The 15,235-nt window shown below is 27.1% G+C and overlaps 1 protein-coding gene across 1 annotated transcript; it reads left to right on the plus strand.

Moving 5' to 3' along the window:
* Positions 1 to 192: 192 nt before the first annotated feature.
* LOC145835303 (choline transporter-like protein 1) lies at positions 193 to 14,987 on the plus strand. The gene is made up of 15 exons (XM_082942873.1): positions 193 to 353; positions 2,295 to 2,437; positions 2,785 to 2,875; positions 3,720 to 3,844; positions 4,133 to 4,287; positions 5,064 to 5,153; positions 6,462 to 6,601; positions 7,759 to 7,945; positions 9,056 to 9,227; positions 9,517 to 9,670; positions 11,388 to 11,471; positions 12,496 to 12,628; positions 12,997 to 13,099; positions 13,816 to 13,960; positions 14,326 to 14,987. Exons 1-15 carry the CDS (start codon positions 222 to 224, stop codon positions 14,428 to 14,430), a joined length of 1,959 nt encoding a protein of 652 aa, XP_082798999.1. The 5' UTR covers positions 193 to 221; the 3' UTR covers positions 14,431 to 14,987.
* The last annotated feature ends 248 nt before the right edge of the window (positions 14,988 to 15,235 follow it).

Consider the following 15,235-nt stretch of genomic DNA (forward strand, 5'->3'; position numbering starts at 1 on the left):
GAGTTAGTTTTTCAAAATACATCATAAAGTTTTTTTATAAACAAGTATTAAACAAGTATTCAATACTTTTTTGCAGTAAATTATTTTTTTAAAGTTTATGTTAATTAGCTTTAATACCTTGTAGCTGTATTTAATTTCTTTAAATTGAAAAATACAAAATACAAAAAGAATTTTAACAACCAGAGTTAAAAAAATAATAATAAAAACAAAATATATTCACAATGGGTTGTTGTTGTTCGGATAACTCGGACGTTGAGGAGAACGGTAAATTGAAGAAGTGGAAGCCTCTGGATAAGCGAGGGTGCACGGATATAATCCCGTTGTTCGTGTTTACTTGTTTCATTATCGGCATGGTTTGTTGTTTGATTTTTTGTTACGGTTTATTTTTTTATTGACAATGATGTTTGGGGTAGAATTAAGATTTGAAAAAAATTAGATATTGCTTTGGAGTTTGTTACTGAATAGTTTAATTTTTTTATTTGTTGTTTTTTATTATAAAGTGTGATGACTAAGCTTCTTTGAGAAGAAATTTTTGATTAAAGCAGTTTAAATTTTACTACATAATTTGTTATTAACGTATTTTGTTTTTATAGTTTTTCATATTGAATTAAAAAATCTTAGCTTTGACAAAATAAAAACGATTCTAATATAAGGATCGAATGTTTTTAAATATTATAAAATAAAAAACTTATTAAAATTTAAGTAAGTATAATACTTTTTACCTTAAATTTTTTATAAAATATTAAATAAGTTATACTTCGTTACAACATTATATAAAAAAAAGGATAAAACAATTAAGTACTATTTTAGTAAGTCACATTGTTTGTAGTTAGTTAATTAGTTTAGTTATTTTAAAACTATAAATTACTTAAGCTTTCCCTAAATTTTAAATAAATTTTAACTTTTTGACCAATTTAAAACAACAAAGTTAGCTTGAAGTTCTAGAATAGACATTAATAGCTCAATTAATGTAATGCAATTGCTAAATGATTAAAAACCTTGAATATATTACTTTTTTTTTAGTAAATCAAGTTATGGTTTTCAATTATGTTTTGATTTTTTTAATGACAGATGTTTAAATTTTATTTTAATTGCAAATTATTTCAAATGATTGTTTTTTTTTATTGTTTTTTTTTCTAAAATATGATGCAACTGTTTTTATCAGTTTTTATTTTTTACAAATTATTACACCGATGTTGACAACTGATTGTTTTTAATCAAAACTAAACAAGATTGTGAGAACACTTGTTCAAAATAATTACTTTAAGTTTTTTTAGCTAACGACTTCTTAAGAAATAAAATATTAGATTTAAACATTTGGTTTTACTAAATTTTATGAGATTAATGAAAAAATAAATATTTTCAAAACTAAAACTTGTGTCAGTTATGTCAGTACGATTTTGTTAGCCTTATTCCTGACTAATTGTTCTTGCAAATCTAATTTATGATATTTTAATGATTCGCTTGAAAACTGTACAAGTTCATGCTACTGGTTTATAAACATCACCTGACAAATTACTACCAATTGTTGCCCATATGCGTTTTGAGTATACTGAATATTCTGTGTTATGTTAAAAACGTAATAGTCATAATGTACATATACAAGCATATACAGATTAAAAAGCAGAAAAATATTAAGATAAACCACTATTTCAAAGTATATCTTGAGTTGAAATTAAATTGTAGAAATTGATATTAGCTGAAAAATTTAAGCTCAAACAAAAAATATATTGGAAAAATTATATATAGCAAAATTAAATAAAAGTATGACATAAAATTGTACTAAAAGTAGCTTTAAAGTAATGTTAATAACTCTTAATTATTTAACTTTGAACATTTATGCCATTCTAGTGTTTTTTTCTGAAAACTAAATAAATTCCTGACGTAAAAGTGCTTACATGTTTTTGTTTAAAATTTTCCCCGTTTGATGTGTATACAATTTATATACATGTTAAGCTAGATAGATAAATAGTTATACTGTTGGTATTAAAAGCAGTGTTTGATTTTGCGTTTTTGATTTGCACATTACTTGAAATAATATATTAAACTTTTTTTTTATGGTAGATTTTAAAAAAATTAGTAATGCGAATTAGCTTTATCAAGTAATTAAAGAGGATTAAAACACTGATTTTTTTATAGTGATATAAACAGTACACAAGACATATTATTGAAATAAGTATTTAGTATTTGTAAAAATATTTATTTAATAGTTCATTTTATACATTAATTGAAAGCACGTAATAACTAACTTAAGTTAAAAGATAAAATAGTTATTAATTTTTTTGTTACTTCAGGGAGTAATAACAGCATACTCAATATTGGACGGAGCTGTAGACAGGCTCATATACGGGTTTGACAGTTATGGCAATATCTGCAATAAGAAAAACGAAATACTTTTCAACCATTCTAAATCAGGCATGGATTTGACTGGAAAAAAGTTTGTATTTGAGACATCTAAAATATTAGTTCATTATATAAGTGGAAGATTTTTTATAAGTCTTTTGTCAATTTTGAATTTTAAATACTAAACCACCATTTATATAATTGTTCAAAGTTGCTTTTAAGTTTAATGTTAACGAATAAAATGTTTTTTATTAACTAATGCAATCAAAAGCTAGTTTAAAGTGTTTCCATTTTTTAAAGTTTTATTTAAAATAAAAAGTTGTATGTATATGAAGTTACAGAAAAATATAATATGTTATTTTATTGTTTTTAAGTGTTTATCATGAATACGATTAAAATTAGTTTAAATGTTTTTTAATTTTTTTAATATTCTTTTTTTAGGTACATATTTTTTATGGATATTACTGATGCCGAAAAATCTTTAGAAGTTTGCGTAGAAAAATGCCCAGATATCAAGTTAAATACTAGAGAAGTAGGAATAAACAGTTTTAAATATCTATTTTTAAAGAAATATTTTCTTAGTAGTTGTAGAATATGGTTAAATTATAATTATTGAATCCATTTTTTTTTAGTATCAAAAAATGTTTAATTTCAATTAAGCTATATGAAGACTAAATATAGTCTAAATTACGTTGTTCAGGTTTGCTTAAAACATGGAGTTTGACAATTTCCACACTAAAAAACATTAAAAGATTAATTAGTTAAAAAGTTAAAAAACGAATTAGAAAAATTCTGAAAAAATCCAAAATTTCGACTAAAAGTCTTTGAATTTAAAACTATTTTTACATGTAAAGTAACGAAAACTGGATTAAAACAATAAGTCTACCATCAAATTTTTTTTGTGTGATTTAAATACTTTTTATTAAAAAACACATTTAAAGTAGCTTTACAGTTTTTGTTTAATGTTTTTTTACTATTTAAGACAGTTTTTTTTTAACTTAAGTTTAATTTTATGACTAAAAATTGACCCGGAAAAACTAGTTTTCAAAAACCCGGAAGACTTTCAGACAACCTAGAAGAAATTTACAACCCTGGTTCCATGCGGACTGTTAATATCGTATTTTGTATTGAAACTTTACTTAAATAATTTTCATTCAAACTGTTTAGTTAAATTTTTAAATACTTTAAAAACTCGCCTTTAGATAAAGATTTTTTTATTTGTACAACGTAGTCTTTTTTTCTAAATAACAAATACTCTAAGTTTTATTTTTAAACACAATTTTATCTTCAAACAAATACTTTCATTTTGAACTAAAACTAATTTTTGTAATTGCTTTGCTACAACCAAAATTTCAATGACTTTTTTTTTCACGCAGGACTTGATAGCCTACTACGACCGAACCCACATAAGTTACTGTGATTATGACATCACTAGAGACCAGATGAAAAGTGCCGAGTATCAGAAGTACGGACCGTGTCCACAACTGCCCGTTTCTGAGAGGTTTTGAAATAATATTTATTTAGAATATATGTTTAAAGTTTTTTATAATTAGTTTTAGTTAATTTAAATGTGAAAATGGTAGAAAGCCCTATTTACACTTTTAGTTATTGTTTTGAGTTTCAAATTAAAATCTGTTCAATAAAAATAGATTTATTACAGTTGCTTAACTTTTCGTCACACCATTGTTAAAAGAAGAAGAAATTTTTTTGAAGTTTGAAACTTTTCAATTAAAAAAGACTCATGCTTGAATAAAAATTTTACAAACTTAGCACAATCAACCGTTTTCAGCGAATCGATATTGTTTCGGTGCATACCGGACTACTTGCCGGCTTTCATTATTTACATGGCGAAACAGCTGAACAACATACCGGTTCTCAACACGATACTGGCCGATCTGTACCTAACCAGATTCACCATAATACTGCTGTGCACCGTCGCTTTCGGTTGGTGAAAACGATTACAATTTCAGATTTTTTTATTATGATGCGCTGACTTGTTTTTGATTTTGGCTGGTTTTAAACTAATAAATACGGTTATTTTGTTAGTCATGTGAAACAACAAAATTTTGTTTTTGTGGGTTTTTTATCGAAAACTGATCAAGTTTCTTTGATTTTTATAACCATTATCTAGTAGTAAATTTCAGATATTATGATCTTAAAAGATGTGAGTTATAAATGTTGTTTTCGTGAAAATCTGCTACAAATGTATACTTAAAATTTCTTATCAATTTTGTTTTACAAAGTAAGACATTTTTTACCTTGAACTTAATTATAAACTGAAAATAGAACCGAAAAAATTTACTTTTAAAACCTGGAAAAAATTTGAAAACTTGGAAGATATTTCTCAAAAACATTTAAAAACATATTGTTTACAAAAGGTGTTTTTTTTATTACTAATAGTTTTATGTCTTTATAAGTTTTATCTTGAAATGTTAAACTATGTTTTCTATAATTATATTTCTTAGTATAAAGGTTTATTTGCAATCTGTCTTTTTAACTTACTGTAAATTTAAAAAATTTAAAGCTTAAAACATGGTTTTTTGTAAGTTGTAAACTTTTTATGACACATTTTATTCCAGTTAAAACAAATAAAATTAAGACAAAAACATCTATTTACAATTTTTTTTTAATTTGTAACAAATATTTTGATTATAAATAAGTAGTAAAATCTATCATTTTAACAAATGTAATGCACAAACATCATATTTAACTTGCAACAGTCAACTCAATTCTGATGGTTCTACTGATCAGATTTTGGACATCGATAGTGGTTGTGTTGATTAACGTCTTTCTGTGCATTACCTCCATAGGTGAGTGCTTGTTTGAATCTTGTTATTTATATCATTACTTGTTGACAACGTTGTCTTTTTTATTAAATAAGTTGATTCAAGAAAATCAGCTTTAAAACTCTATTCAAATATATTAGCAATAACAACCACACGTGTAAATTTTTTTACTAATTTACAATCTTAAGCACACAAACTTGAATAGAATGTTGTCTTGAAAGCTCAAGTAATTAAGTTATTGTTATAATATTTTATTGCAAATTGAATAAAATTTTACTTAAGTAAACTATTACGTTAAAGTAATTTATGTATCGTATTGTAAAGGTTTTAAAACTTAAACTAATTTCATAAACTTCTTATATACATAAACCTTAGTACATACAAACGACATGGTTTTTATTAAAGTTTAATTTAAGGCCATAGAGGTGGTAAGTATTTTTTTACAATTTGATCTTATTTTATAGAGTTGTTTCTAGGCTTCAAGATATTTTTTATCGTTTCAAAAAATTCGAATTATTTTTTAAGATATGACCAGTCAAAGTCGGGCCGCATAATAGATCCCCTATGGGAAGGGAAAACTAAAACAGCGATAAAAGACTATTTTATCTAAAATCTATCTCCTCGTATATTTTTCAAGCAATCTTCTTCAAACGTTTGCAGTCTAATCTTTATACAGTAACAAAAAAATGTTACTTTGGACTTGAAAAAAAAATATCGTAAAAATGTATTTAATTTGAAAAAAAAAACATTTTTTCATTTTATTATTTACGTAAAATTTTTATTTTGTTAAATCATTAAAGTTCATAAGTAACGTTTTTTCTTTTAATACATGGAACATTTCCTGAAAATTTGAAGAAGATTGCTTGAAAAATGAAGGAGAAGATAGATTTATAGTGATTTTTTAAATTTCCGAGAAAATTGACCCCAAAAAATTTGCGGTCCATACGTTTGTATTGGAAAATTTTTACAAAAAATGAAATATCTCAAAAGTTAAATGATATTTTTGAAATCTATAAAATCTGGTTTGTAGTTTGTACTTAAAGCTTTCATATAAAAGCCAAAGTTAATTAAAAAAAAAGTGCTTGACTCCCCTGGCCTAAAAACATTTAAGTTTATAACAGTCGTAAAAACTTTCCGTAAAAAGTTTAGTTATTCTTAAATAAAAAGTTAAGTTATTCTTAAATAAAATAAGATAATGTAACAGTTTTCCATTTTATCACAATGTTTAACAGTTTTCCATTTTGTTAAATCATATGTCAAATGTTGTACTTGCTTAAACTTGTGATTGTTGCTTAATAGTTTATAAATACTGATCATGTTTTACTTTCCAAGGTGGAACGGGCCTCATGTGGTATTTGTACGCGAGTTCTGACAATCAACTTACGCTGAATAATCTCAATATCACACTGAAAATCGAAGAAGAAAACAAAGAGTCTTTTCTCACTTACTCAATTATTGCTACCATTGCTACTGTTAGTTGTTAAAAATAAGTATTTAAATAAAACATCAATGTGAAATAAAATATACTTTATAGTTTATTTTACAATGTAAAGTACTACCTGTAGGTAAACTTAACTTGTTTAGAATTAATGCTTGTTTTATAGCTACTCAGTGTTTTTCGCGTTGTATGAAACTATTAATTTGCGCTATAACTTATTATTTAGTCTTTTACTTGGTACAGGGTGCTTAAGTGCATTTAGTGGTCGCGGAACGAATAAAAAAAAATAAATCTTCGTAGGCCGCAGTTGCTTTTTAATTACAACTTCACTTTTTTTTCATCCTTCGCTTCAAACCTTAGATTATCTAGTGTGACTGTTAAAAGCTTCCGGTTTAGCGGGTTAGATTAGCCTTCGCGGGCCGCAGTTTGTTTACCCTTGACCTGACGGCTATAAAAAAATGTTTAACTTTTACTTGTAACATTTCACTCAGTTGAGCTTCTATACCAGGGTTTCCCGAAGTAGGCCAAGTGGCTCCCTTAGGGGCCATGACAGATACTCAGGGGGCCATGAGGTCATAATTTGAAACTTACACTAGATATTCTGGAGTGGCTGATGAAGGCAAAAAAAAATCTTAGGTGTTTTTATGGTAGTTTTGAAACTTACACTAGATATTCTGGAGTGGCTGATGAAGAGCAAAAAAAAGGTCTTAGGTGTTTATTATGGTAGTTTTTGGGTAATCTTGGTACAAGGGGGCCATAGCTTTTTTAATTTCTTCAAAGGAGTCATTTGAAAAAAGTTTGGGAAACCATGATCTATACTCACACAACCGTATATTCATTTAATGTATAACTCAGGTAAAGTTTTTATTGTTTGTTCAATAAAACTCTACAGGTGATATTAGTGATAACATCTAAATAAATAAAGATTAATTTAAATTCTTTAAATGAGCTAGGGTGATACAGAGTTATGCATTACCGTATTTCGTTGTATTTCGTTGTACCGTATTTCATTATCTATCATTATCTTAACAGATCGTTCATTGTTTAAAACTTGATAAGTTAAACAAATTGAAATAAAACAATATTTTTCATTGGTAGGTGATAATAGTGTTGCTGGTGATAGTGACACAATATAATTTCGCAGGTGATAATAGTGTTGCTGTTGCTGGTGATAACGGTATAATTTCACAGGTGATAATAGTGTTGCTGGTGATTGTGATGCGCAAGAGGGTGGGGTTGGTGGTGGAGCTGTTCAACCAGGCCGGCAAGCTGCTGCAGAACATTCCACTCCTCTTCTTCCAACCCGTCGTCACCTTCGCCTTCCTCATCGTCTTCTGGGTCTGCTGGCTGCTCGTCTTCGGCTGCCTCGCCACTTCTGGTTTGAATATTTTGTCATTAAGTTAACTTTAATGAAGTTTAGATTTTGTTGGTTTTCAAATAATATTTTTAGATAAATCCATGATTTGTAGTATACCAGGGTTGCCAAAAAACCTGGAATTTGACAATTTAGGCTAAAAAACCTGGAATTTTGAACAAAAATCACTAAAATAACCTGGAATTTTTAACAATTTTATTATGTTATGTATCAAAATCTCGATTTGAAACAAAAACTCTGTCATATAAATATTATTTTTTTGTTATCATTAAACATTTTTTTACTAAAAAGCATATTTAAAGTAGCTTTACAGTATCTTTACAATGTTTTAACACTATTTAACACAGGTTCAATCCTTAAACTTGACTTAAAACTAAAAATATACCCAAAAATGTGTACTTTTAAAAACCTGGAGAAAACTTTCCAAAAATATTTGGCAACCCTCTGAGTATACTGAGTGAGAACGCTTGATGATTTTGTAGGGAGATACATGAACCAGCTCTGATTCAGTTGTTATACAAGTTTATTTTTGTTTTAATTTCAAAAACACTCAAACTTAATCATTTGTATATAAGTAAAGCCGTATTCAAGTAAGTTAATATGACTTTATTGAACCTTTATGACGTAATCACGTGTCCCAACTACTATCTCAACACATAACTTACGATGATATTGTTTATAACTACAACTTATGGATTAATTTATTGTTCTGTTAATTACATAGTTAAAGTTTGTCCTATGTATCAAATATATATACAAGCTAAATTTTGCTTCAGTTTCAAAAAAAAAGTAAACTTCATCGTCATAGGAAAGTAGTAGATGATGTAAAGTAGCTTGAAATAACTAGTAATTTTGTAAGAACTAGACTGCACCGCTGGCTTCGTTTTTATTAGGACTTACTATGACTATCTCTGCCTGATAAGTCCTAATAAAGACGGAGTGCAGTCTATATATTGTACAATTGCATCAAAACATCTCAGCTTTGCCGTAGGTGGCCGAACCAACTGCTAGTTGATATTTTCCGTCTATCCCGTTATTTTTATATTTTTATTTGTAACAAGTTGTGAAAACCTCGCACTCAATTGTAAAAAAAAACATTCGTAATTGTCACAGGCAACTTGGAAGTGGTGGACGAGGAAAGGGGTTTCGTCAAGTTCGTCAAAACCCAAACCATAACCTACATGTGGTGGTACCACCTGGTGGCGCTGTTCTGGTTGACCGAGTTCGCGTTGGCGTGCCAACAGATGGTCATCGCCGGCGCCGTCGCCCAGTGGTACTTTACCAGGTTTGAAAATGTTGTTTAATTAGTTTAAGTTGTTATAAAAGTTAAATTGTATTATTAAGAAAAATATATATGTAAAAGAGCTATGCACTTTAAAAATGCAGCACAATGAGTGACAAGTTTTTTTTTTTCGTTTGTATATACTTGTTGCCGCTCAGTGCTATTTTAAATGACACTTTTCATAACAGTGTTGCTACTACAATTACTAGTCAGTAATAAATATTTCTGTGTAAAGTAAATTGAAACTTACTGCTTGTAAAACACACACAACAACAAAATAACAAACCAACAGAGATAAGAAGAATATAGGAGCGCCAATTTGCACGTCAACCAACATGCTCGTCTGCTACCACTTGGGTTCGTGCGCGTTCGGTTCCCTGTTCATTGTCCTGGTGGCTCTTCCCAGGTGGATACTCACCTACATTTACAGAAACTGCAAAGATTCCGTTTGTTTATTTTATTATACTGATATTCACCTATATGTACAGAAACTGCTAGGATTCCGTTTTGTCACACTTACATATACAGACACTATTTGTTTTCATATATGTATGTTCATATTGGCACATTTAATCAATGAGTTGATTATTTTTATGTTTTCTGATAGAAGCAAACTTTTAATTGAGGTTGAACAAAGTTAGAAACATTTAAATTAGTCAATAATAAACATTTAATCAGAGGTCATTGCGGTAATTGAAATCTGTGCACATTAAAGTGGATAAAAAAAATGTGGACACCAAACTTTAAACTCCCCAGAAATATGCCTGAAATTTCTTTTAAATTTCATCAGAAACTCCAGAGTGTCCAGTTTAAGTTTCAAAATAAGTGCACCCCAAATAAATTCTGTGCACCCCAAAATAAATTTCGTGCACACCGTGAAGACCATCGCATCAATCGGATCTTTAAGTTCTATGTTTTTACAATCGATCAAAGCTTACTGTACACTTTATTTGAAAAGAAAAGGATGTTTTAAATTTAAGATAACAAATATTTTTTGAATATAATCCTTTTAGATATATATACAGAAACTCCAAAAAATCTGTTTGCTTATGTCATTTACAGTTAACTAATTTCTAAAAACTAGTTTCAGCTCATCTTAAGTATTAGAATTGTCAATGTTTACTTATTGTGTATTTAATGGTTTATAACCAAATTCTGTGCATACATTTATAATAAATATAAACCTTGTTTTTTTCCTGATTTCAAAGTTTGTATGTATTTTCAGTTTAATACTTTGTAATGGTCTGTTAGTATTCTGCTGTTGTCACACTATTTACGAGTTTAAAAGCAAAAATTTAGTTTAAATGTCGTTATTAAATTAAAACCATAAGTTTTTGATAGTTGTATAAGAAAGTATTTGAAATTAAGCAAATTTATACTTTCAAGTTGGAATTAATGATAGGAAATTGATTAAAAACTTTTTGATCTCTTAGTTCTGTATTAGGTTTTGAATTATGTTAAAATTATTGTTAGTCTTTTTGAATAAAGTAAAAGATCATTTAAATTTCAAAGTTATCCGATATTTTAAAGACACTTGATTTCACAACCATCGTTAAAGTTTTAGGCCTTGATTCATTTACATAAATAAATAAATATATACACATACTGTAATGTTAAAGGTATTATAAAAAGTTCTGGTCGATAATTTCGGTTTACTATTGTAATAAACTGTAGCTTACTGAGGAGTACATGAAACTTTATATTTCATGTATGAAACAGCTGTATAAATTATAGTTTTTATATAATTAGATAAATATATACTATTATTTTGATAAATGAAGTTTTTAACTTATATATTTGAATAGCTCTAACGAAACTGTTAAAACTATTTAATAATTAAAAGCGTTAAAAATAGCATGTTTGAAAGTTAAACTTATAACACCAACAAAATTGTTGTTTTAATATGAAAGTACACATTAAAATTAATTTACAAGTATAAATAAATTAGTTAATTATAAATATCCTGAATCAATCAAAACAGATGTATTTAAATTTGTTGTGAAATTACGAATAAAGTCTTATAGGCTGTATATATTTTTTTTGGTCAAATTTGACTTTATTGGTTGTAGTTACGAAAAGGCCATATTCGTAAGATACAAACTTAGATTTTATAGTTCTATAAACTTTCAAAATAAATCATATAATGCTTTTATTAATTCACAGGAAAACATGATAGCAAAGTGCATAATGAAATGTTGTATTTGCTGCCTATGGTGCTTGGAAAAAATACTCAGATACCTCAATTATGTTAGTTGTATTGACCACACAATTCTGCAATTAGTATATCGTGTTAAGTATGAATTAAGTATTTTTATCAACTAGCTTTTTATATGTTTAATGACTTAGTATTTTTTTTAAATAACGAACATATTGTATATTATTGTTAAGTAAATTAATAAGTCAATTTACAATATAAAAACTAAATTTAGCTTACGTTTCACACTTTAACACAAAAAAGTAAATTAAAATAATTTATTTCATTTATTTAATTGTAATAATTTTATTATGCTTTATACATCGTTATGCGTTTAAACTATACACAGTATACACGATTTTTATTAGCCATCTAAATTGGATTTTCTTGTGTAAAAACAAGTTTAAAATCGACTAAACTCAATGAATATTTCATGAAACAATTTTGTTGAAAATTCAGCAGAATAGAATTGTGTTTGAATTATTAATGAGCTAAATGACATTTTAATCTTTCAATCATTATTTTAAAAAGAAATTTTGACGTGTTTTATTAACAAGCTGGTATTTAAATTGTTTTTATTTTTTAAACATAGTATCATTACTGACCATTTTATATTAAAGGCAGTTAGTAATAACTTAATTAAAAAATCGCTATAAACTTTTATGAATCTTAAGAAAAATATATTTATTGCGTGTCACTATTTTTTTTTATAGTAAGTTATTCTGCAAAAAAAATAAAACACGTACACATTTAAAGTATAAAAAATAAATATTTTGTGCAATATTAGTATAACTTTTTACAATTAACAATTTTAATATAATATTTTGTTTTATCACGTTTTCAATGCATTGTTTCACTGAGTAGGGCTTTTCAGTTTTGAATAAAATCTTATTAATTCGATCAAGTCTCTATCGTAATAAGATTTAATTTTTAACTGAACAGCCTTACTGGGCGCAGCATTGTATTGTAATGATAACCTTATTAGATAAAATCGAAGTATAATTCGAAAAGTACCCGTATGATTTGGGAACTATTACGGTTTAACTAACGACTAAAAGTAATGATTTTAACAAATAGAACGCGTATTCAATGGTGGCGATCAACGGTAGAAATTTCTGCAGAAGCGCTTGCGATGTAGTTTCCACTTTCCTGTCCAATCCGTTGAGAGTGGCCGCCATCAATTCGGTCGGATCTTTCGTGCTGTTCCTTGGTGAGTGTTTGTTTGAACTACTTTGTTTGTACAAAAACAAAATGCGCAAGTATACTCGCATTGCGTTATGTGCAAATATGATCATACTTTTTTAAGAAACCAAAATTACTTAAATAATTTGCTCTATTAAAAATTTAAGTAAAGTAATCCTTAAATTTAATATGTACATTTAACTTTTTTATTCACTTCATATTAGTCTATTAGTTTTAAATTAAATGCTTTACTTATATTAGTTTTTTAATTTTATAAAACTAACTAAATGCTATACTCATACTACTTTTTTAAAACAACATCATACTAATATACGACTTTTAACTTCTTAAAAGTTTTACATAAATATTCTTATTGTGTTTACGTCAACTCAACAGGCAAGCTGTTAGTGGCAGTTTCAATGGCGGCTGTTTGTGGGATACTGGTTGTTCGCAGTTACAACGATAAAGTCAGAATACTGATGGCTCCCATAGCTTGCGTGTTAGTGTTCCAAATTGTTTAGTTACTTGACAAAGTTCAATTTAGAATACACATGGTCAAAATTTTAATAATTCAAATTTTTGTACAATCACTAATTCGAGAAAATTTAGTTTGAAACTGCGTAGTAAAAGTATTATTAAATTAGACTTAAAGGTTTTAGACGTTTTCTAAAAGATTAAACTAACTTTTACAAATTTACTTTAAGCTATTTTTAATTTAATTACTATTGTCTTTATTTATGATTTTTTACTTCAATCTAGTTTAAAAGCAAACCTCAGTAATTTTTTTTACAAATTTTAATAAATTAATTAGAAATAATTGTTACAATTAATTAGTAATAAAAATAAACACTTGAAAACCTTTAAAAAAATATTTTTTAATGATGTTTTTATTTTTCTTGAGAACGTATTTACCTTAAATATAATTTTCACAAAGTTTTTACAAATTCATGTGACTTTATCAAATATGTTTTGTGGAGTCATAACAAAAGTTTTAGGATCAATTTGTTACACGTATTTATATTAGTTGTTATTAGTTATGACGTCATAAAATTTTAGGGTTTGTAATTTCGCACATATATGCTGACATCATAATATTTTTTCACTTGTACTGTTCTGCGCGTCAATTGTGTATTTATACCACGTGCATATCATTTATGTGCCGATGACCTCGACCTAACTAGCCCATTCAAAGTTAAATTGATTATGACGTCACAGGTTCGTATTCTCGTACGTGGTGGCTCACTGCTTCTTCAGCGTGTACGGTATGACGATAGACACGTTGTTCTTGTGTTTCTGCGAAGACTCAAGGGTGAACGATGGGAGCGCTGGCAAGGAATACTTCATGAGCACCTCACTCATGGTTGGTTTTTTAAATTGTAGTATTGTAATCATAATGAAAACTGTATGTTAAGAAATAGATAAATTAATATTAATTAATCTTGTAGTATCAGGATTATTATAATGAAAATAGTAAGTTAGGAAATAAAACGTTCGAAATTAATTTTGAAATTTTTTCTACAACTATTGTTTTTTAATTATTATAGCATACATTTTGTTCTTTTAAGTTATTGCTTAATTAAAGTTTTAACTTTCATGACTTTTAAATGTTTTTTTCAGAAGTATTTGTTTGATTCACTGACAAGTTTTTTAAGTGAAATTTAATTTGCTGAATAAATTATTGAGAAATTAAAATAGACACTTAACTAAAAAAAAATATATCTGTAGGCATTCGTCAGAAACAGCAGTAAGCATTTGAGCAACTTGGACGGAAATAAAAAGTCACCGCAGAATGGCAGTAGAGAGGAAAATGAAATGCTGAACAGAAACTGAGTTGCGAATATTTAGTTTGAAATATTCATGTTAAGTTGAAAGCATTTCCAAACTCGTGTTCAGTTAAAAGTGTTTGCAAATTCGTGTTTGGTTGATAACAGTGCGAGTTTTTTTCATGTTGAATTGATTTTTCTCTAAAATGCGGACCTCTTAAGTGTTGCACTATCAAATGTTATATTTAATTTGAAAATTATTTTTTACAGGATTCCAGGGTACTTTATTAAGCACTAAGTTTCAAATACATTTCAAAGTTAAAAAATTCAGTTTATTTTTACTAAAAATTGTTTAGTCAAGTACCAAAATGTATATATATATAATTTTTTTCATTAAAACTTTCCAGGCCAAATATTTTTATTAAGTTTGGTAGCAACAGTATTTCAAGTTAACTGTGTCTTTCTATTAACCTAATCATTTTTTGTGGATTATATTTCATTGACCATGAGTTTCGTTTCTTTTTTATAATCGCGAAAATTTTGAGTGTGTTTTTTAGTTCTTTAAAATCGCGACCACTGGATTTTAGTTTTTCGTTAAAATCGTGTTGAATAAAATTTTGTTCGTGTTAATTCTTATTAAGTTTCAAATATTAGTTTAAATCAACTTTAAATGTTTTTGTAATTTCTATTAGTCTTAGTTAAAGTATAAAATAAAAAAATATTCGTAATTTTTATACTGCATCGTTTAAAGCCTATACTCTGCTATATATCTAAAGTTTTATTATTAAAATGTGAACTATTTAATTATATTTCCGTACTTATTCAAGTTAGTATTTCAAAATATTCTTGAATGATAAAATTTTACGAGTCAA

The sequence above is a fragment of the Thalia democratica genome, chromosome 4 (genome assembly GCF_965202585.1).
Source record: "Thalia democratica chromosome 4, ktThaDemo2.hap1.1, whole genome shotgun sequence".
Classification (NCBI taxonomy): Eukaryota; Metazoa; Chordata; class Thaliacea; order Salpida; family Salpidae; genus Thalia; species Thalia democratica.

What these genes read in the sequence shown, in the direction of transcription:
- LOC145835303 (XM_082942873.1), top strand. Translation starts at nt 222, where the DNA reads ATGGGTTGTTGTTGTTCGGATAACTCGGACGTTGAGGAGAACGGTAAA. An exon ending in CTTGTTTCATTATCGGCATG is followed by an intron (nt 354 to 2,294) that starts GTTTGTTGTTTG and finishes TTGTTACTTCAG; the next exon opens with GGAGTAATAACAGCATACTC. An exon ending in CGGCTGCCTCGCCACTTCTG is followed by an intron (nt 7,946 to 9,055) that starts GTTTGAATATTT and finishes TAATTGTCACAG; the next exon opens with GCAACTTGGAAGTGGTGGAC.